This window comes from Calypte anna, chromosome 2 (genome assembly GCF_003957555.1).
Source record: "Calypte anna isolate BGI_N300 chromosome 2, bCalAnn1_v1.p, whole genome shotgun sequence".
Lineage (NCBI taxonomy): Eukaryota > Metazoa > Chordata > Aves > Apodiformes > Trochilidae > Calypte > Calypte anna.
Window position 1 is genome coordinate 67,707,731 of NC_044245.1, and position 23,161 is coordinate 67,730,891.

General features: G+C 43.3%; 1 protein-coding gene across 2 annotated transcripts in view; it reads left to right on the forward strand.

Moving 5' to 3' along the window:
• Positions 1-12,537: 12,537 nt before the first annotated feature.
• The window catches only part of SLC22A23 (solute carrier family 22 member 23), a 114,068-nt gene continuing 103,444 nt past the window's right edge, over positions 12,538-23,161 (forward strand). Inside the window, exon 1 of one of the 2 annotated variants that reach the window (XM_008492583.2) lies at positions 12,538-13,794. In XM_008492583.2, the coding sequence (XP_008490805.2) occupies positions 13,258-13,794 (537 nt within the window). In that variant the 5' untranslated portion in view covers positions 12,538-13,257. The remainder of the gene's footprint in view (positions 13,795-23,161) is intronic. The other variant, XM_030469655.1, reaches the window with a different exon arrangement.

Genomic DNA, 23,161 nt, shown 5'->3' on the forward strand with positions numbered 1-23,161 from the left:
AAACTAGATGCTGGAATGTTGAGGTAGATTGTCCAGTGATTACAATAAAATGCCAATTTCCTGTTTTGTTTTTTGAGGCACTTCATCAGTCATAATTTATCATAATTTCTGCTTTTCTACTCCTATAGCTCAGGAAAACATGGCTTTTCTCTCTGTTTGCTCTGGTTTGATTTTTGTTCAATAGTGATTCCAATACCAGTGACAGCAGATTTTGTTTCTCTAACTCCAGATTTCAGGTGCAAATTACTTATAACTAAATGCCCATAAAAAGGCTTTACACAGCTTCTGACCTTTTTTGAACTGATGAGGTTCTTCAGAGTGAACAAAGAAAGTCAGTGATGGATTAAGCATTCTGAATTCCTGGAAGAAAAAGGAAAATGGTAAAGTCCTGCTAGAAATGTTAAGCAATATACACAATCTTGCAAAACCAAAAACCTCATACTGCAAAGCCATTATGCTGAAAAAAGATTTAGTCTGGAGGAGTCTCAGGGGAGACCTCATCACTCTCTACAACTCCCTGAAAGGAGGGGGAGGTTGGTCTCTTCTCCCAGGCAGCTCCCAGCAAGACAAGAGGGCATGGACTTAAGCTCTGCCAGGGGAGGTTTAAGTTGGATATTAGGAAGAAATTCTTTACGGGGAGGGTGATCAGGGATTGGAATGGGCTGTCCAGGGAGGTGGTGAATTTTCTGTCCCTGGAGGTTTTTAAGAGGACACTGAATGTGGCACTCAATGCCATGGCCTGGTAACCACAGTGGCAGTGGATCAAGGGTTGGACTTGATTTCAGAGGTCCTTTTCAACCTGGCTGATTCTGTGATTCTGTAAGGTGAAAATGCATCTTTAAGTGCAAATGTAGCATGGAAACTCGATTCAGCTGCTTTGTGTGCAAGCAGACTCTGACCCTGGTGTTTCAAGGAGTCGCAACAAATACTCAACTTCATTTCTTTAAAATGAGATAATGGAATCTTGGCTTCTAAAACAACAAGTGAATTAAAAAAAAAATATATATATATTTAAAAGTGGACTAAACTGTGGTGGGCAAAATTAGAGTACTTTTTAACAAAGTACAAGTGGTTCTGTGCTGGCTGTATGTAGGTAACAGCATGAATGCTCCAGGAGCATTCACTGGGTTATAGAATGTGGTTACAGGATCTGTATTATTCTTGCTAAAACTAAGACTTACCAATTATTGAGAAAAGTACTATGATTCAGCTTCTGAAATAGCAGTCTGCAGCAGATTTGGGAGTCAGGCAGTCAGAGAAGGCTGTAAGCTGGGAATTTGGCTCACAAGGAAACTGTTGCAGAAAGTGTTTACCCAGGGAACACTCTTGAACATGTTGATAAAACCTGAAAACAGAACTCAATTACATGTTTACAGGAGAGGCTACCTTTTGAGACATGGAATGTAAAGTGTTACATAGTTTGTTCCCCTCTGCCCAGTAAACCAGCCTGCCATCAACTAAGCACTTAACTTCCTGAAAACTTTGAAGCACTATACTTGATGTGGGAGGCCGAAGGAGGTTCATAAGTTCAGTAGAGACTCCAAGATGTACAGTCAAATTGGCAATACAATCTTTATACCCCCATCAGAAGAAGAGCTTACATTTCCATGTGATATTGGACTGGCTATAAAAAGAAAGTTGCAAACACCGTAGACTTCATCAAAACCATATCACAAACCATGCAAGGAATAGATGTGTTGATAAAGAAAAGCGAATCATTTGTCTTCTTCAGTGGTCTGGTGTATGAACCTGGATGTACCCAGAATTTCCTTCCCTCTGGAAAACTGGAAATTTCCCAGGACAACTCACAGAACAGGAGAACCCAAATACCCAAACCTTACAGAGCAGATACCTAAATTCACCTCCTCCCAGATGTTATTTGTAATGCACTGAATCTGATGAAAATCCAGAGGCTCTTCAAATCTATTCTAAACCTTCAGAACTTCACAACACCAGTTACACTGGCAATGCAAAATATGCTACAGATGTATGGGTTGGATCTCCACCCTGTACAACTGGTGACTCAGCTTTGCCTGCTTCAAGCCAGCTATCAATTTGCAGAAGGCCACTGAGGTCCAAAATATTTTTTGCTCAGCCATCCCAAATGCTGACTGTTTTGCAAAAAGGTAAAGCTGACACTAACGTTTTCCATGATAGTAGAAGCCAACCCTAAAAATGGAAGGAATATAGATGCCTGGTGTCAGTCACAGGTCAGAAGTTTGCACTTCATGCAATGACAAGGAAAAGAAAACACTGATTTAAAGCTCACAGAAATTTTAGGTAAATTCACTTAAAGAAAACAACAGCCTCTGAACTTCATCTGACTTGGACTCCATTCCTCTATTTGGGTTTTTAAAGGAAGTAATTATTAGCTCTGCCTCATTTCTACTTTATCAACTTCTAATGAAGTGAGAAGAAGAAGCCTTATCCTAAACTTTAAAGCCTACTATCTGCAGTATTCTTCCTTTTTTAATATATGGTAATGCTCATTAAGCACTGCACTGATACGGTCTGAGGTCTTGGAGCAGGGGGTTAGGATGCTTCCTTCCCAGCAGAATGAACAACATACTTTACATCTGTGTTCATTAACTGGATAAAAGTTTGTCCCCAAAATCGAAAATGCTAGAAGAATGAGTTTAAGTATCTAAACCAAAAACTTTCAAGTAATTGACTTTAGTATTATTTTCCCATAGCAACATGCTTTTAAAAATAATTGGGAGAGGTTAAGAGAGAATTGCTGCATAATTATATAAATATGTCTTCACCTCTTACCACTGGGCTCTTACTCACAAAGATGCATTGCAGAAGAGAAGCTGAACTGGGTAAGATGAGTAAATAAGCAGGAGACAGTGAGGTGCCTACTTAGAGTAATTCTTTCTCACTGAGTAAGGAGATCACAAATAGTTTAACACCATTGTGAAACTAGCCAAACAATCTCCCTCCTGCCTAGAGCCCAGGAATAGTATTAAACCTGATAATCACACATAGACTTTTGTCAAAATCCAAACAGCCAGGAACACTTGATCCCTATGGAAAGAAACTGGAGATAAGGAGTGTCCTGCCTAAGACAGCTGGCAGGGCGGATCAGCTGCACGACACAGGAGGCTTTTGCCAAGGTAGGTTTTGGCTCACTGCCTATCTCTTTGCTAACAAACTTGTGGAAGCCTTTGATGTTCTCTAATGACACAGTCACAAGTGTAAGCAATTTACAAAATCTGCAGTCACCAGTACAGCCTTCTTTATGTTATAAATGCTAGCAACTTTAAACTTGTTCCCCAGCTGATATCTTCCTGAAGAAGACTGATGAACCTTTGGCTAGTCTGAAAAAAAATGTTTGCTTGAAAAGACAGGTTGTATAGCAAAAAGCAGTCTCCTCCTTGCTATTTGAGGCCATTGGTATTGGTTCTGCTGCTGGATGACTGTCCATGGATCAGCTGAGTGGGCAAGGGGATGAAGGGAAAGGCCACGGCAAAAGCTGCCCATCAATGGTCCTCTCTTTTTTTTTTTCTCTGAACACAAATAGAAGCCTTGCATGGCTGAAAGACTAATTTCCCTTTACCCCATCATCCTATAGCTGGTTTCTTTCTTCACAATATTGTTTAGAATTTATTCTTTTCTCTTGTTTTAAAGCCTGATATTTTTAAAAAATATTTTTATTAAAAGCTGATGTTCCTCATGCTAGGTGTTTATTTCCAACTGACTCCTCCCTTGTAGCATTTTTCCTGGTTCTCTGGATGCTGCTGGCAGCTTTTTCCTCCCAGCAAGATGTTTCTAACTAGATGTCTCCAGCTTCAGAGAAACTTGAGTTTTCTGATTGTATTCTGTATTTTCATATTGTCTAAAATGCTGAGCCCTTTGGATGATTGAAGGGACCCACCTATCTCCTTTGCTCTCCTTTTCTCTCTTTTTTATTTAGATTAAGAAGTCCATGGACTCCTTGATTTTGGGCTGATAAATTCAGGCCAAAAATAAATAAATAACTTATTAAAGACCTTGGTATTTCCAGGGTAGAAACTAACAGCTCATGACAACATTACTAACATGCTGGAAAGGGAGTTTTGACCTTTGTAGGGTAACATATAAATCGGTGGTTATGCCTGGAAAGACAAAGTCTGCCAGACCGACTGAACTGCAGAGCTGTGTTTGCACAAGCTGGCCCGAGTTCCAGGTAACAAGAACCTATTTAACTCTAGCAGTGCAAGCCTCATATCTCTCAGATTTTCAGATGCTAATAGAAAACACAAAACCCCCTAGCCTATCAAATACTGTGTTATGATTTTTCCCCCCAATCTCTTACTTTCCCTTTAGTTTTTAAGGCCTTTTTTTTTTTTTTTTTTTTTGTAACAACTTTCTTGAGCAAAATAAACATGCTTTTTTTCCAACTTGAACTAATTAATGCTCTTATTTCCCCTCTTAAACCATATGAGGACTGTAATGTTTGTCTTGTATGCAGGGAATAAAGAATATGCTCTTCTCCTTGAAATTTTTAGAAGGATTTAATCATGAGAACCATGACCTGCGTTGTGAGCCACTGGTGCAAGCATCCCCTGTGGATGGGCAGTGAGAGAGTACCCAGGGCTGCACTTATGCAGATAAAATTTAGCAACATCTGCGCAGAGTATCCCAGTAATAGTTGGAAGGCACCTACAATGATCATCTAGTCCAACTGCAAGCAGGACTTCCATGGAACAAGCAGAGTGGGTTCCAGGTAACATATAAATATTTGGAGTTTAATTAAGACTTTGCCCTTTCTCAGCATCCTCTCAGGTAACATCCAGTCTGGGCCTGTGCTGAAAGACAGAAGACACTCAAGTCTTGCTGCTGTACCTCAGAGTTCACTCCCAGCCCATGTAAGAACAGTCATGGTAGAACTGTCGGTGTCTCTGAGCTTGCATATGCAATATAGACACAAGCATGGAAAAAACCACCCCCCATCAAGAATGTCTTTTATCCAGGTGTAAAGAAAAAAAAAAAATCAAAGGGCGATATTTTGTGTGCAAATAAGGTTCATGATTATAGGTTTAATTTATATTGAGTATTCCAGTTAGGTATTGCAAAGTTGGAAGTTAGTGATTCATACATTTGAGGCAATTGGGCTTTGAGTTGCTATCCTTACATTTGTTTGTAGTATATGCACGTGCTGGCACAGTGAGTCTGCAAAGTGTAATTTATCTGTCTGAGGGCTGCATTCTGAGTCACTGAGTTCCCTCACAGTGTCCTGATTTCTTTTCTTTTATAATCCCCAAGGAATCCTAGGTGCTGTTTTGTTTTTACTTTCCCTTTAGAAATGAGTTATCCAATAAAGTGCTAACAAGTGTCTGCATGTAGAAGGTTGTGATTGCTATTATAGGTGAAAAAATGCACCCATCTTGCTCCTGAACTATTACTATTCCACTCTCAGTATTTCTATGCAGAATCTGTCAGCAGCCTTAGAGGAGGATGCAGAAAATATATACATACATGCACTAAGTGATTTTTCAACTTCAGATGTTCGGTTGCCATCTTATGACCAAGGGAATGCAAAATGAATTATGTTAGAGACTTTGGTCTTTCAAATCAGGAATCTGACTCAAAGCTTCTTTCATTTAATTGTTCATTTATTTTAATTTATTTAATTCTAGTATTTGAAGATCTGTTTAAAATAAAAAGCCGCTGGACTTATTTCATACTTAATTTCACTATGCTTCATTAAGGCATTCAAACAATCTTTGTCTAAAAATTATACACACTCTAGAACTTGTCTTGTGTAAGCACTCATTGGTTTTTGGCATTGTTCTAATGTATATGCACAGAGAAAAAGCCCTACATTAAACTACCACGAAGAATGCAAAATTAAGCACTTGAAAGTCAGAAATTACATGAGGTAAAGTAGCTCAAGTAGATCTAATTTGGCCTCTCTGTTTGTGTCCACATAATATGTATGTGTTTTATACAGAGCGTGTAATATTTGTGTATGTACAGTGAAAAAAGCCTCCTAATTACATGACTACTTGCTGTTTTTTCCACAGAGGGCTTGCCTTATTCAGTGAAACAGGATAGACCTGCTCCACATGTGGGTCACCTTATTGTTGCAGGCAGGTGAATCACCAAGTAGGTTGGGGACTGGAAGAAGAGTTGAGAGGTGTCACTGCTTCTCAAAGGAGTTAAAATCACAAGGTAGAAACTCAGCTGGACAGGTATGGAAGTAGATGAGTGAGCTCCTGAACTCCTCTTAAGAAAAATCATTGGGAAAACTTGAGGAATTTCAGTTGCTGATCTGCATGAACTCAACTGATGTATCCCACTGTAAAGGAGGGGGTGCATGCAGGAACTGGTCTGCAGGCAGCTTGCAGAGGAACTATTTTCTAGCAAGGAAAAGGTAACAAGCAGCAGATGGAGGCAAATTCTTCTGGTGGCACAGCTTTGTCTGGAAGACATCTGTTCACAACCTGGAACAAGCTAGGGTAGAACTAGTTTGGGTTTATCTTTCTTACTCTACAGTCACTAATATTCTAGATCAGTGTCATCATCTTCATTAATCGAATTCATAAGTTCATTTAAATAAAAAAGTGGTGTGACAAAGTTTATTTTCCTCAAATTCATGCTAAATGGCTCTATCATACCTAGTCTGACTTTTAATTAATCAAGTTCTGTATCATCATTTTGCCCAAGAGTGATGTCAGTCCTCTGTCTCTTCCCCAAAGCACCATATGATGCTTCACTTGCAATTGTTCATGTCATGAGTACATACCTAGAAACTCTGGAATCCAATTTACAGCAGCACTGCACATTTACAGTTGCCAACAGGAGTTGTGCTCTGAAAATACAATATCCTGCACCATGCTCAAGGATGCTAAACTACTCAGAGCTGAAAGCACCTAAAACTTCATTGTTTTCACCTTAATGTATTTGCCTCTGAGTTTCCTAATATGAAAAGAAGGTAATAAACCTTTCCCTTATGGAGACACTATTAAAATAAATGTATTAATATTTTTTTAAAAACTTGGATAATTCATAGGGAGAATTATAAAGTAGCTCGTGATGATATTAACCATTAGTTCTTGAGAGCAGTGTTTGAAGACAGTGCAATAAATAAGTTATGGGGCCCCATACTGAACAAAGAGAAAAACAAAATATTGAATTGCTCTGCATTAAGTCCTAGATTGTCAAAGGTATTTTAAGTGCCTAAATCCTGCTGAGAGTCAGGGCTTCTTAAGTGGTTGTCTTTTTTTTAAAACTTTTTTTTTTTTTTTTTTACTGAATGAGACAGGAGATGTGCAACAAAAATTGTATAGAATCATGTAATTCTAGGTTGTATCATAATGCACTGTTAGTTAAAAGTTGTATCAGAATGCATGTGAGCAAGATTTGGAGTACAAATTAACATTGCCTAAGAAATCTTAGTTACAGCATTTACCAATATCAGATTGTTTGAGTTTGCAACATGTATGATCTTCTCCGATAGCTAGTGTACAAATAATTTTCTCTGGTTTTAGTATAATAAATGAAGCCACCCATGTTCCACCCCATAATCCTCACATCCCTAAAAGATATGGGATGGGAACCTTTCTGCCGCTACCTCCCTTCCTGTATTGGGTGCAGACTTCTTCCAGCAGAGTAGATGACACAAGTAATAGATTGTCACCTTCTGTTTGAACAGACATCAGGAAGGAACAGAATATTTTGCCTGTGAGTTTCAATAATGGTTTTGGACATTGGAAGAATAGTGGAAGTCAAGAGGTTTTGGTTCAACTGAGATTGGAGGAGAATTCTCTGAAATGTTTATAGACTTTTCAGCCCATTTCCCAAGTGGCTTATTCCTTTCATTTTCAACTCATTCCTCTCTCTTATCCTGCATTCATCTCTCACAGTACTGACCTGGCCCTCCTAAACTGAATAAAACCCTATAGGATGAGGATAAAGCCCTGCATATCCTGACCTGACCCCATAGCCACCCCTGCTTTGAGTGCAGATGGGACTAGAGAACTCCTGATCCCTTCCAGCTTGAGTTATTCTACAGTCCTATGAAGACATTGTGCTTTTCTCCATTATATAAATAGGTGATTATATTAATCAATCTTTGTACCAAGTAGCTTTGGTTTATTTCACTGTCATAATTGCATCTCTACAATACAGCATTCCTTTAGACAAAAAAGGCAACCAAAAGCATATCCCATAAAACAATAAAATATAGCTCTGGTTGTTACTATGAAGAATGAAGTTGTTGCAAATTCCAAAAAAAAACACAGAAACTCTTCAAAGTACTGTGACTGGCCTTCCAAGAATCTGGAAATGTTAACACTAAGACTAAGGAAGCTTGATTTTTAATTTTTTTTTCCTCTCCTCTCTGTAAACATGATAAAAATGCTCTGAGTCCTGGCTTCAAGTCCTCTGAGCTGTTGTGGGGTGCCAACAGACAGGATGCTCATCCTGCAACAGGAGGTTTGCTCTGCAAAGGGGAAAAGTTCACTGGTTTCCACTGCTGCTGTGTTGTGCCAGCTCGGAAGCTGCTCTGCATTATGGCAGGGATGACACTGCTCATGTCAGAGGGGATCAAAGCCATCTTTCCTGTTCCTCCTCCCCTAAGAGTTGAGGGCATTTGTTACAATGGTATGCAACTTATTTAATATAATTCAGGGAACATGGAAAAAAAAAAAAAAAAGCAAAAAGACATTTATTCATTCTGTTCTTGAATGCAACTCATTTAAATGGTATTTTCTTTGTCTTCTAGCACAGGGGCACTCCAAAGATCCTATGTCTTGTCACTGAGTTCAGAAGCACTGCCGGAGGATCCATGCTCAACTGCAAAATGTAGCATCTCATGAAGCCTTGCAATGGAGACAGAGAGAGGCTTGCTTCTGTAATCTCTAGCATTTACTCACGTGTAGGCTCCACCATGCAGCTAAAATATTTGTTTCAATTCTTTCTCATTTCTTCATTCAAGCCAAAACCAATTTTCACAAGAATATGTTATTTGAAAGATATTTTCCCACAAAGTTTTGTTTCAGTAGTTCTTATTCCACACAAAATTTATCTTTTTTGTCCTCAACTTTCCTGTAGTCAGAAACAGTCTCTCAAGGATCACTGTTTCAAGGGTGGTAGGAATTATACTATGTAAAAATATGTAACTCTTGAGAATATGCTACCTTTGAAAATTTTCAGTTCCAAATGAAATCTCAAGATATAGGAGAAGCCCAGAAGCAGCATTGGGGATGAAAATGCTTGACCAGCCTCAGTAAATGTTCTTGCCTCTTGTTATGGGCTTTTCATAACACTGTATGACTGTATTCTGTAGTGTAACGAGGCAACCAGGTGCCACTAATTGCCAGGGAGTGAGCATGAGCTTGTGTCAAGCCCACCTGTGCCCAATTAGGGTGGGCCCCCACTGCGCATGAGCAGGACCAGGGGGCCAATAAAAGGTGAGGCCTGAGACACAGGTGGGGCTCACTTCTGAGCAAGCCAGCAGAGAGATCAGTCGCTCTCAGAGCAACAGCACAAACAGGCTCGGAGCACTGTTTGTGAGTCTCTGCTGGAACACCTGGGTGGACCTTGAAGCGCCGTACCCTAAAAGAGGTTCGTCTTGCTACATCATTCTCTTTCTACAGATCTACTTGCTCATGGTATGCCTAACCTCTTTCTCTAAGGGTTCTTTTCCATCCCATCTCTTCCAAGTTTTCAGACTGCTTTCTTCAGTCAAACTTCTCTTTCCTCCCAATTTTTACTTCAGACCTCCATTCCCAAAGTCCCCTTCCTTTGTCTATCTCTTCCTGACAACCCCAGGCAACGCCAAAGCCTTTTACCCTTTGTGGGAAAAAAGAGTAGTAGCTGGGAGTTTCTAGAAGACCTGTCCTAAATGATCCGATTGAAGAAGAAATCTGGGAAGGGTAGGAAGCAACCAGGGGGGCTAAACTGTGAGCTCACAACATGAAAAAGAAGCATGGAGAAAGTAGTTCATGTTTCCATGGAGCAAATGCAGAAGTATCACTTATCAAGAGCACAGGGACAAACACAGAAAAGCCAATACAATAAATAAAATTTAACCAGCAAGAGCATTGCAAGTAACAAGAAATCATTCAGTAAGTACATCAGCAGTAAGAGGAAGTCAAAAGCAAGTGGATTACTCATCAGAGAAAGTATTGACTGGTGCTGAGAAGGCTCAGAGTGTCTCATGTCTTTTTTGCACTAGTCTTGGCTAGAAGAGGCCACTTGTGATCAGGTGGTTAATATACTCATGATAAGAGAATGATGTTTGAGCTCAGATTGAAACAGAAACAGTTACAAGAGTATGTAGGTAAATTGGAGGTTTTTAAACCAATAGGCTGGATGGATTTCACACCAGGGCACTGAAGGACATGGCTCAAACGTTGGAAACACGAGTGTTTGAAAGCTCTGGGTCTAAGGACCCTACTAAAGGAAAAGGGCAAAAGTAGTGCCTATCTTTAATCAGGACATTTAAAAATAAACAAATGAACAAATAAATAAATAAACCAGCCAGACTTTTTTTTTTTTCCCAGAGAGCACCCAATACAAATAGACACATCATTTGTAAACAGAGAGTGGGAAACAAAGAGAGAAGCAGCTATTAATATGGACATGTCAACAAGAAATTTGCAAAAGCCAGCCAAATTGCCTTGGCCAACAGAGGAACAGATCTTGTTATGGAAAGAAGGAGAAAGGGCTGCATTCACCTGTGCCTTGGTTTGGTTCTGCAAGGTCGTTCATAAATGAGGGAGTTCAGTTTATGTGAAAAAGTTGGACAGTGGGTAAAAAATCGTAAAAACAGAGGTTGTCAGAGGTTTACAGACAGAGGGGGGGATTATAGATGCATTTCCAAAGAAGTCTGTCCTGGGAAGTTTCATTAGCAGACTTCAGAGATGGCACTAATCTGGGAGCAACTCCAAGTACAGCGAGGGATGAAATAAGAATTCAAAATAATCCTAAGAAATTGCTTGGAAAGCACAGAAGCAACAAGAAGAGCTGGTTTTGCAGGCAGGGTGATCCCTCTGCACACACAGAGGCTGGAGTAATGCTCGGTCCATGCTGCAGGCAGCAGCTGGAGGGAAAATCAGGAAAGGGCTGGGGCAGTTGGTGGCGAAGAGGACAGCAAGGGAGGTGGACAAATTGCAGTTGGTCAGGATAAAGGAAACATAACAGCCATAAGATGTAAAATAGCACTGTAACACAGGAACAGAGAGAGGGGGCTCCTGGGCAGGAAGCACCAGGTCCATGTTTCAGCAAGGAACAATCAAATTGGGCAGGAGGCCAAGCCTGTGGAAGCTGCAGGGTCGCTTGGGGACTGGGGATCCCTCAGAGCAGTACTAGGGGAAGTCCCCTTTAAAGGGGTTCAGGACTATTAGTAGATGGGAAACCTTAGTGTCTCATGTAAGAGAAGGAGCTAAAGGGAGAAAGATCTAAGGAGTTAACGCTGTAGAGTAACTCTCTTACAGAGAGATCAAGCAAATAAAAATCCACCAAGAGCTTGCTCTTCAACTTATATTTTGTAATGATGCCAGCCCTCTTCTAATGCAAACAAGTATTTTCTGCTCACTAGCCACGTTCATGTGTACAAGAGTATATTGATCTGCTGCCTCTCCTTCCTTTCTTCCGAAGGAAAAAATAACCACACGGTTCAGTAATGCTCCATGATGAAAATAGTCTGAGGCACTTACATGCTGAAGTAAATTTAGCTTACCATAAAAATAACCTTCACAAATTTGAACTGTCTATCTTGCAATTAATTTTACAATTAATGTCAGGTCTAATCCGGTTACTACGTTTTAAAGCATGTACTAATTTGACAGGCTGGCTGAAGCAACGCAGGTTTGTCTTCTCCCACTGCTCCCAGGTCTCACAAATGCCCCCTTCGACTTTCGGTCCTTCCCTGCAGGTCTGTGCTCGCTCCAGCCTTCCCTCTTCAAGCCACCCAGACAGCTCCTGCGGTTCGGCCCCCCGGTGCCGGTGCTCCTCAAGCCCAGCCAGCTGCAGCCGCAGTGCATTATTGAAGAGATACCGTGTAAATAATTGATAGTAAGGAAATGACAGCCGGGGCACGCCCTTCTCCGGGCCCTCACCCTTCCCTTCCCGCCCCGCCGCCCTACCTGCACCGGCGCCCAGCGCGACCTTGGGGCGGTGCCGAGGCCTTGCGGGGCCGCCCCGCGTCCTCCCAGCTCCGCCCCGTCCCGCCCCCGGCGGCGGCGGCGGCTCTCTGCAGGGGGGCCGGGCCGGACCGGGCTGGGCCGGGCCGGCGGCGCGGCGGGAGTAGGTGCGGCCGCCCGGCACCGCGGGGGTGGAGCGGGGGGCGGTGGCGGGGCCGGACCGGACCGGCAGGTGGGGGCTGCCGGGAGGCGGAGGGCGAGTAGCCGGGAGGGCTGTTCGCCTCTGGAGGGAGGTGCGGCCGGCGTCTCGGCTCGGCGAGCGGGCTGCCGCGGGAAGCGCACGGCGGCGGCGGTCCCCGCAGCCTGGGCCGCGGAGGGTCCGGCGGGGCCCCTTGCTGCAGAGGCAGATGTGCGGGACGGGGGTTTGCGGGGGGCTGGCCGGGGGGTGCTGGGGGCTGCCGCCGCCGCTGCTGCCGCGGCCGGGAGGGGAATCTTAGCTGTGCGGGAAGCGGGGAAGCCGCGTCGGGATCTGTTATTTTCTTCTCCTTCCTTTGCCTTCCCTCCTCCTCCTCCTCCTCCTCACCAAAACCGGGAGAGGAGGCGTGTTCGTAGAGCCTTGCTGCACCGGTTTTGCTTGGTTTGTTGTTGCAGGGTTTGGTTCGCAGGGTGTTGGGTTTTTTTGTGTGTGTGAGTGTGTCTCTTTTTTTTCTTTTCTCTCTTTTTCTATCCTCTCTCGCTTTCTTCCCTGCCTCTCCTTTGGCCCATTGAATGTTCGGATCCGGCTGGATCCTTCTCTTTATTTTCGGCGGTGCCTCTCGGAGGGGGGAAGGGAGAGCTGGGGTGAGTGCAGCTTGACGCACAGGCGAGGGGAGGGGGGGCACCGCCGGCAGCTGCAGCGGTTCGTGGCCGCAGGGTGCGGGTGAGGAAGGGAGCGAGCGCGGGGCTCGCTCGGTGCCTCCCCTTTTATTCGCCCCTCTCTCTCCTTCCTCCCTTCTCTCCTTCCCTCCCCACCCCCATCCGTCTCCTGACGGGTCCGGTTGGGAGCGTGTGTGCAATAGATTACGTCGCCAGGTGTGTGGAAGAGAGGGAGGGAAAGAAAGAAGGAAGGAAGGAAGGACTCGCGCGGGAGTCGGGGCTGCCCCAGACCCACCTTCCCCCTATGTGACCCCCCCCGGGCGGCTGGATGGCGATAGACCGGCGCCGTGAGGCGGGCGGCGGTGGCCGGCCGCTGCCGGAGGAGAACGGCTCGGTGCCGGGAGCCGCAGGGGGGGCTACCGCCTCCCCCCCGGTGCCGAGCCCCGCCAGCACCGCCGGAGCCGGGGCCGAGATCCAAGCGGTGCCGCTGCCGCCGCCCGCCGCCACCTGCAGCCCGGTGCTCCTCGACTACGACGGCTCGGTGCTGCCCTTCCTCGGAGGACTGGGTGGCAAGTACCAGCGGATCCTGGTGCTGCTCACCTGGGTCCCGGCCCTTTTCATCGGCTTCAGCAAGTTCTCGGACTCCTTCCTCTTGGACCAGCCCGACTTCTGGTGCCGGGAGGCGGACGGGCAGGGAAACTGGAGCGGGTCCCTGGCGCCGAGCCACGCCAACCGCAGCGGCAATAGCAGCATCTTCCCCCCGCCCGGGCTGCCCACCCCTGCGGGGGGCAACGCCAGCGAGTGCGACTGCCACGAGTGGCACTACCGCATCAGAGCCGGCCTCGTCCAAAACGTCGTGAGCAAGGTGAGAAAGGCGGCTTCCCGCAGCACCTCTCGCCGTCCGCCCCTCACGGGACCCCCTCGGCTCTGCCCCGCTCGGCACCCGTTTTCCCGAGGGGAGCAGCTGACCACGATGCGGATCCGTCCGTGTGTGCAGCTGCCGGGTCTGTCAGGCATCCCGTGGGTTACCTTCCCGCTAGGAGTGAGTCCTGCATCCCAGTAATCCTTTCCCTCCCCGGGTGTCACATCGGATATCCGTCCTGTGGGTTTCTACCTGGGTTTCTAGTCGTGGCATTCAGCTGCAAAGTTATGTCCTGAAACCGAATCCTCGGTGGCTCTTTGGGATCCTGGCAATGGCAGCAGCTGACCTGCTGTCTTGGGACACGGGTGTTTGTGGGGAAGACAACAGGGACAAATGTCACAAGTTAGCGTGTGGAAAGAGTTGTGGAGGAGGCTCCTGCTGTGATAGGACTTACCTTTGTGCTAGCTTGTACAAAACGAAGCAAGCAGCTGTACAAAACAAAAACCTTGTTGGCTTTTAGGGAAGCTGGTGAGCTGGTCACTTAGCACACAAACTTCTGCTTAATTCTTAGTTTTTGCTTGCTCCCTTGATAACAGTTTTGGTAGAGTCATAAAAGAAGAAGCGTCTCACACAAGTTGTTGGATTTCAAAGGCAGAAAGTGCATGCTGCTCTCTCCTGTGTTGCCTAATGCAATGGCTAAGGTGGAAAATTTCTAGTGAGGAGGGCTGTGCCGCTTTCTGCTCTTACTTCGCATTTGCTGAGTAGAGCCTGCAAAAAAATGCCTCATCTTTTCACCTGAAAGCTTTTGCTTGCTTATGCTTTGCGCCCTGCCCTCTCTGGGCCTCACCGATACTCTCAGGCAACTGTAGCTCTTGGAAATATAAAATGAAACTTTTACAACTAGGAAAGTAGTTCCCTTAATCTCATGAACCCCCCTAACATCAGCAAAAACTATTTCCTGCCTGGGAGCAGTACTTTGGATTAACTTTGTTTATTTGGTTGTGAGAAAGAAACTCAGCAATAATCAGATGACCGGCCTGTTTGTGCTTTGGTTAGCTGGCTTGTGTTCGTATTAATCATTATCATCTCAGTTTTTCTTTGTGTCCCTTGAAAGTATGCTCAACAAGGGAAAAAACAGGTAAAGCAAAGCCCTCAAAACCCTGAATGGATTTAAAAAAAAAAGAAAAAGTTACCCAGCTATGCTAGTTTCATGAAAAAAACTCAGCTATGTGGTGGACTTGAATGGGTTGTGATGTAGAAGTGGAGGTTTCATAATGAAATTTCATGTTTGAGAAGCAGATTTTCTTCTGTTTAACACTGATACTTAAACATGAAAAAATCACAATTGTTTTTATAGTATAAACTGTAAAACAGTTCTTTTTTTAAATGTTCTAATCTTCTGAAAGTCCTCATCAAGTTGGCCACAAAAGGTTGGGGGAGAGTTAGTTTGCTATCTTGAGTGCTTCTTTAAGAATAATAATAAAAGTGTCCTTTGGAAGATCTTGTGGTATAGGGCAGTTCAGTTTTAAGAGATAAATAAACAGCTGTGGTCCCTGCTGTCTTGTTTGCTATTAGAACAAATAATAATAATAATCTTTTGACACCATGTGTTTTTCCATTGTGGAGTTTTTATTTTTGCTGTATCCCCACTTTGAAAAATTTGGCAGCTTTTTCTCTTTGATATGTAATCCTGTGTAATTATAATTAGCTTGTTTTCTTGAGGTCAGGATTCCTACTCAGTTTATGCTTTGGTTTATTTTTTGGGGTTTTCTGGGTGGGTGTGCTGTCTGTTTTTATCCCAATGAAGTAAGAGAGGAAAAACCCAGGCAGAATATCAGTGTATCTTATTTCAGAGTTGCTTTTTTATAAACCCCCAGGAGCTTAGATACTGTGAGAGATTCTCGTAACTGCTGGCCCTTGTTATGTGCATCCCACTGTCCTTTGTGAGAAAGCCCTGCCCTGGGTGAATTTGGGAGACTGGATGTTCAGATCTCCTTTTAATCCCATCAAAAATACTTTTGTTTCTGTAATGTATTAGGTAATGTTCCCATATTTCTAAATAGAGTTTTATTAAATCTTAGTCTAGTATACGCTCAGATGTGTAGTAGCCAAGGGTTATATTGAAATACCACTAAGACATCCAAAAGTATATTAATAAAAAATGCACTTTTGTTTGGCCAGTAAATCCCATTGTTCTTATCTTCAGCAGTCCAGGCTTATAGCTGCTGAATGCTCCATTGTTTCTTTATCTTGAGAAATGATGAAACAACTAAGGTTATTTAGTGCAGAGTGTATTTTCTGCTTTGCATTTTATTGATGTGCATGCAACGTCCCTTCCCCCTGTTCCTCAGGTGCAGGTGGCTGTCCTTAAACAGCATTAAGCTTCACTCTTTCCATAGCCTCTCTCTAAGTGGTGCCCTTCATCCTTCAGCCTTGAAATGTTGTCTCTCTTCCCAGGCTTTCCTGGCTCTCTCTTTCCCAGTGCCCATTTTCTCCCAGCCTGCGTCATGCTTGTGTTTAACCAAGTGGGGATCTTGCTGTTTCCAGCTCTGCTCTGGGCTTTGCTTAGTTCCATTTCTCTCTGAGTCTTTGCTGGAGCCAGGGGTGGCCTTGCACCTTCCTTGAAGAGTGGGTTGGCATTGCCATGCTAGGTGCTGCCATTACTTTGACCTCCTCGACTGAGTCACTGGGAATGGTGCTTTTTATAGTGCTGCCAGTCATTAGAACTGGAAGTGGTAATAAAGGATGTGCTGCTTATTATTTAACAGTGTTGAAATACATATAGTGAAGAGGTCAAAGGGATAATTTAACCACAGGGATTCCAGTGGCCATATTAAATCACCCATCTTGAGTTAATGTTCTGACTTGGTACATAAATCTTGGACTTCAGCTTGGTTTGTACATAAAATTCTTTCCTTTATGCAATCCATTTGTGAGGCTTTTTAATCGCTAAATGGTTCTTTGAGGATTTTCATCTGTTCTTTATCACATCATCACCATTATCATACTACTATGAACAGAGTGCACGTGTTGTTTGTGAGATATAGCCTGACCTAGCCTTTATGCGAAAGGCTAGTAAAAAAACCCCAAAACAGAAGTCTGTCTTTTAAACAATTTGTACATCTTCCCAATGTCCATAGGAACAATGCTGAGAAACGTTCTTCATTTTTTGCTAGCGGGAAACTTGAGGTCTCGGTTTGCCCATTTACAGAGTGATGCCTTAGGCAAATTCTTAGCATTAATGCACTAAACTACATAATGACAACTGAACATATGTAGTCATGAAGCCTAGCAGGAAGGTAGAATGTGTGCATAGCAGGGATTCAGAATTTTAACTCTCAACTTCTTTAGTAGTCTTGGGGCAAAGTTTTCAGGGAAGCTCTTAGTTACATGATTGATTTGGTTGCTTTTTAGTTTGGGTTGCTTTTTTTTTTTTTCCCCCTTCATTACTAAAATGACCTGTCTGCTGTGTTTGATTGCATTGTGTGGTGGGGTTGTTTGTTGTTCTTAATGCTAATCTGTATCAGGGACACCAGAAGTTGACAATGGGAAGGGACTGAGACTTGATTAAATTGCGGCAGCTGATGGCACAGCATCCCACCCGTCTGCAGCCACAGCTTTCCAGATCATTCCACCTCGTGGAGGTGGTGTAGAGGCAAGTGGTTAGTTAAAGGCTGAGTTTGACTCACCCAGAGCAATTATGTAATAATATTTAATGTCTAGTCACAAGGGAATTCCTGTTGTGGCTGCTTTTCTGCTCCAGATGCCTTTTTTTTTTTTTTTTTTTGCTGCAGTGCCTTTCTCTTGGCTCTCAGCTTCCCACTTGATTGGGTTTGAGTCATCTTTCTCAAGTAACATGCCACCTTTTTACCACGGCTTGATCTTTCTCATGCCAGTTTGGCTGAGCCTCTAGAAAATTGTCCCCTCCAGAAAAGTGGAGCTTAATTCAGGAGAGCCAGATCCTCTATGGTCAGTGCTGCCACGCAGCAAGCACTGAGCAGTGCTGTCTTGGTGTGAACCTGGGTCAGTTCAGACTGGGATGTTCTGGCACTCTACTGGATACATCTTCAGCTGATTTAATTTGCTAACCTCATAGAAAACTTTCTCTTTAAATAGTTTTGGTTTTGTTTTTTTTTCTCTGGGTTTTCTGCTGGGTTAATAAAGTGAAATGGCTCTGTGAGCTGATGTATGCCTTAGACTTTGGTGGTTTTGTGGGATTATTGTGGGTATCTGCAAGTAGCCAAAAAGGGTGCAACAAAGAAATCCCTGTGTGGTAACAATGCTGATAAATTTGGCGTCGCTTGTATGGTAACATTTCTTGGGATAGGAGGTAGGTGTACATTTCAATGGGATTTTTGAGAGTATAGTTGTTAATTAATTTGAAGGGGATCACTCTGACAAGGTCCTTCCCAAAATAAGAGCTGTACATCCCTTTCCAGGCACAAATGGGAGGAGGTCTCATTTGTGTGTATCCACCAGTTGGCTGGTCACTGCAGAGAGGCTTTGGAAATGCTCATGCTTTTCTTTTTTTCCTGCAACTGCCAGGATTTGTCTTGGTGTTGGTTCCTGGCTGACTGGCTGCTTCTTAGTCCCAAATCTATGAAAACCTCGAGTTACTGTTCCCAGTGCAGTAGTTGGGTCAGAAGCAGCAAAATCAAAGCTGGTCTATCTTCCATGTCCTTATTTCCCTTGTACAGATTGAAGGGAGTGTAGAGACCTGCAAGGTAGATGCTTACAGTGGGCAGAAGAAGTATTCTAAATTTCTTTCAGATGTCTTTGATATTACTCTCCCTGCTCCTAATGCAGAAGATGCTGAAGGCATCAACAAGTCCCTGTAATTAGAGGAATCTAGCAAAACTGGCAGACCAGAGCAAACTGCTTCCATTTGTTGTTGAGTTTTTTTGTATGGCTACCTCAGAGATCCCAAACTACTTTTTTTTTTTCCCTCCCACCGCAAGCTAGCTGCAAGCATCAGCAGTTGCCAGTCTGAGCACTTGTAGGCTTGAGAATTATTCTTGTTACAGAGGGAGCAAGGGAAGCTGGCTGTCCTGTTACAGCTTCTCTGGGGCCTGCCCTGACACAGTGAAGGTGGTGATGGAGTCTCCAGGTTGTCAGAGAGCTGGTGAACAACACAAAAACACTGGGAATAGTTTCTGGCTGCACAGAGTGGAGGAAGGAGGCAGCTGTTTTGGGAACAGTAACTGCAGTTTCCTGGTGGTGCGGAACTGTTGTCTGCAAACAGCAAATTACTTGATGTTGATCTTTGAGATAACCAGGTATGATGATATCACCAGCCTACATAATGCTTCTTGGGGGTGGCAGGGGTTGTTATGTATGGGTCAAAACATTTTCAAGTAATTGATCTAGAAGAGAGGCTGGGTTAAGACCAATGCTGACAGCAAAACTCAAATAGTCTTGGGTTTTTTTATCTAGTACATGTTAATGTTTCTTATCACCCTTAAGGTAAAGTGTATTGGATACAGGAATCTCATTTCAGCCTACCATAAATAGTTTGTAACTAGTGGTAATAGTGATCATTCAGGAAGGTAGTTCTGTATTAGGATATTGTAGTCATTCTTAGCTCTCAGAGTCTTGCTTTTGAGACTTTCATATTCCAAATTTTCTATGTTTATGTCAAACAACTGCATTTTATTTCTGGATGGAGGTGATGTTTGAAATAGCCAGGGGTTTGTTTGGTTTTGTTTCCACTCCCTGATAAGTTCTGTATCTCAGTCACTGAGTTTAAACACTGACCGTGCCCATGCTATGGCAGAAGTTGCAGGCTATGGTGTACATTTAACAGCTGTTCAGGCTGTCTAAAACCAAATTTTCAAGGTGCTCTAGCAGTTTTACCTTTTCTTACTCTGGCTTCAGGACTGCAGTTATAGAAGATGACCTCATGTTTTTCTTAAAGCGGTTTTCAAAGAGGAGGAACTGGCACTTACGAAGGCATCTAATTTGGAGAGAGTTCTGATGGTAGCATTGAGATGAGGACTGCAGGCCAGCTGAACATGAAGGTGTTCATTTTTTAATCAAATAACATCTGGAATAGCATGAGGCTTACGTGTTTCCTTATTAAAAAAACTTTTGGCCATAGTAGTGGTGCAAACTCTTAAAATTAAAGCTTTCAAAATGAATTCTAGTGAGCAGCTAAATTTAGAAAATGCTGAAAGGGATCCAGTGCTCTTTTGTACCTTGTCTTTTGTTTTTCCTGTCAGCTTCTTTGTTTCTGCCTGCTTTCCTCTCTGTACTCTCTGGCATCCTTGCTTGGGTCTGTTGCTCTTGCTCACTCCCTTTCATACTCCTTCCTCTTCTCACTCTTCCTTGGCACAGTGGGGCCAGCACTGGGTTACCCACCAGTAACTGTGGAATTGATTAGGCTGAGATCTTGCTGTGAAAGAAAGGAATGGGATTTGCTGTAGAGAATGTGTAGTAGATCAGAGAACCCTGTCAGAGGAAGGTGCTGCAGCAGTGCCGAGTGCTCAGTTCTCATGCTGAATTCCCCCAGAGCAGCCTCTCTTGGGTTTTAGTCACTACTGTCCTACCCAAGCACAAGAACAAAAGACTAAGTAACTGAGGTATATCCTGATACTCATTTCTGGGATGCCTATATAGATTCACAAGTAGCAAAGTCAGGAGAATCAGGAATGCTGCTTGTGAGATGCAGGGAAGTGGTACATTCATCTTGTCTGGCAGCATGTGATTTATAGTTATCCTTGCACACTGTTTGCAGAGCAGGGTGGTCCCTGGAAAAGGTTTTCAGCTGCTAGACAGTTGTGGAGGAATTAGTTTTGGCTAAAGTCCCTTTGCAGTGCTCTGGAACTGCCTGGTCTCCTCCTGGCTTCCACACTGAGGTCCATGAGCATGTAGATAATGTTGCAATGTCCACCCTACAAATATTATTAAGGATAAGGAATGTAAGTTGGGTCTCAAGTTGTGCCAGGGGAGGTTTAGGTTGGAGATTGGAAAGAATTTCTTTATGGGGAGGGTGATCAGACATTGGAATGGGCTGCCCAGGGAAGTAGTGGATTCTCCATCCCTGGAGATATTTCAAAAGAGACTGGATGTGGCACTCAGGGCCATGGGCTGGGAACCACGGGGGGAGTGGATCAAGGGTTGGACTTGATGATCTCTGAGGTCCCTTCCAACCCAGCCAATTCTATGATTCTATGATTCTATGATAAGTTAAACTCTAAGACCATTTCCCTGCTCAGTCTCCCAGGGCTATGTAAAGCATTGTCTGCATGAACAATACAATCTAAAAAGACCAGTTTCTTATTTTGATTTTTTTAAGCAAGTGGAATATTTTTCTTTCTTTCTTTCTTCCATTTAATATTTATTTAAGTTTGAATTAATACCAGGCCCTCCTTTTTTCCCCTCTCCTTTTCTTCTTGCCTGAATTATAATAGCTCTACTCTTCAAATTATGAGAGGGCAGGGTCACAGCAGCAATAATTGCATGTCAGAATTAAGGTGTCTGATCTTTTCATCTATGGTAATTTTAATCAAGTATTTCTCATGAGAAGGAACTTCCTCCTCATGTTGTCTTTTTCTCCATTTCCGAGTTTTTGTGCTGTGTTTAACATTTAAAGTTTTTTTCTCCCAAACCTTAAAAAGGCCCAATAAAAGAACAAATTAGGTTTTACCATATTAGCTGTCTCAAGGCTGCATGTGTGCAGTATGTTTTATTCATGTATGGTTTTGGCAACCTGAAAAATACCAGTCCTGAAAGTGTTAACTTGTTTCTGATAATTGGATGATAGCAAAGGTTAATATTTATCCAAAATGTTGGGGGTTTTTTTACATATGGCATCAATTTACAATGTCTAGACCTGTTCTAAACACCAGTTTGAAAACTCGTTTAACTTTTTATTTAGTTTGGTTGTAAAGCCAGTCCCAGCAGCATGCACCTTGATGAGATTAAGATTATTTTAAAAGATAAAAACTGAGGGACATCACTCAGAAGTGGCTTTTCTCAGTGTGTCTGTCATTCCTAATGATGGGCATTTTTATTCTGGTCTTTTCGTGCAGCTGGAGGGAGGCAAACAGCTGCTATGGGTCTTAAGCTAAGAACAGGTTTAAAGGTGGTGGGTGAGAGTGGCTTCTAATGATGTCAGACTACACAGAAAAGATACTTAATTACATCACAGAGATGTGAAAGAGAGATGAAGTATCTAACCTTGCACTCTGGAAAGTTATGAATGTAGCGTTTATGAAAGCTTCAAGAGAGATTTTGTATCTCTCAACACTTTGATGTTAGATGACATTATGGAGCTGGAAAAAGTGAAGTAAATTGCATCAGCTGCAGAACAAGTTAGTTGACTGGGGAGATCTGGGGAGAGCAGAGGCTGGAGAAGATCAAAATGTCTCAGAATAAAGGGAACTCCTGCTACTGAAAATAAAAGAAGTAGTGATGGAGAAGTGGGTAGTATATGGGTGCTACTAAAATTGATTTAATCATGTTGAGTATTCAGAAGACTGTCATATGAGTAGCAAATCATATTTTAATTGTTAGTGTATTAGTGATGATTATTTACTTAGCAAACTTCCTTCTTGCCTGTCCCACTGGGTAAAAGAAACAAATCTGATGAGAGTAAGGCTGGAAACAGAAGAGCTAATTGCTCCTGACTGAAGGTAAAGTTGAAGGGTAGATTAAACCTTCATAATTTTTCAGTATTTCAGGTAGAATCTCATTATTTCAGGTAGCATCTTGTGACTCTGCTGATGTGCTTAGTGGCTAATTTGGAAGGTCTTTTTTGCTTATCACACAGGTTAAGGAATAACTTTGAGCAAAACTCTGAATTTAAAGTCCCTTCCATTTTACTGTCCATGAAACAATGTTGATTTGTGCCTTCTGATGGATTTGAAGTTTTGGGCTTGTTTTGTGATTGCAGCATCACTGCTTGTGCCCTCTTGCCAGGTTGGGGACAGGGCTTTTATAGGTGAGGCATGACTGAAAGTCATTATATTTGACATAGGGTAACCAGATGTGTGTGGTGCAGCTTGGCTGGCAGCCTGGCACTACTTTGGCAGTGGCAGGCAGGAGATGCTACAGTAATGCATCTGCTATTGGCATCAGTTTTTTGCTGCTGGGGGAGAACAGGGCCAGGCACATACTGGGTACAAGCAGGACTGCATCCCTGCATAGGGCATAGTGGGGACAGCCTACTTACCCTGAGGTCACTAATGGAGGAGACAGCAGTGTATCTCTGGCTGGCTGGCTGCAAGCAGCTGAAGTTTGCAAACCAGGAGGAAGTGGATTTTGTGTATTGGTGTTCACTCAGTGATGTGTGGAAACACACTTATAAGTCTGAAATACCAGTCTTAACGAAGATACACGTTGAAAGCTAATGTGGAAATTTCTCAGCTAA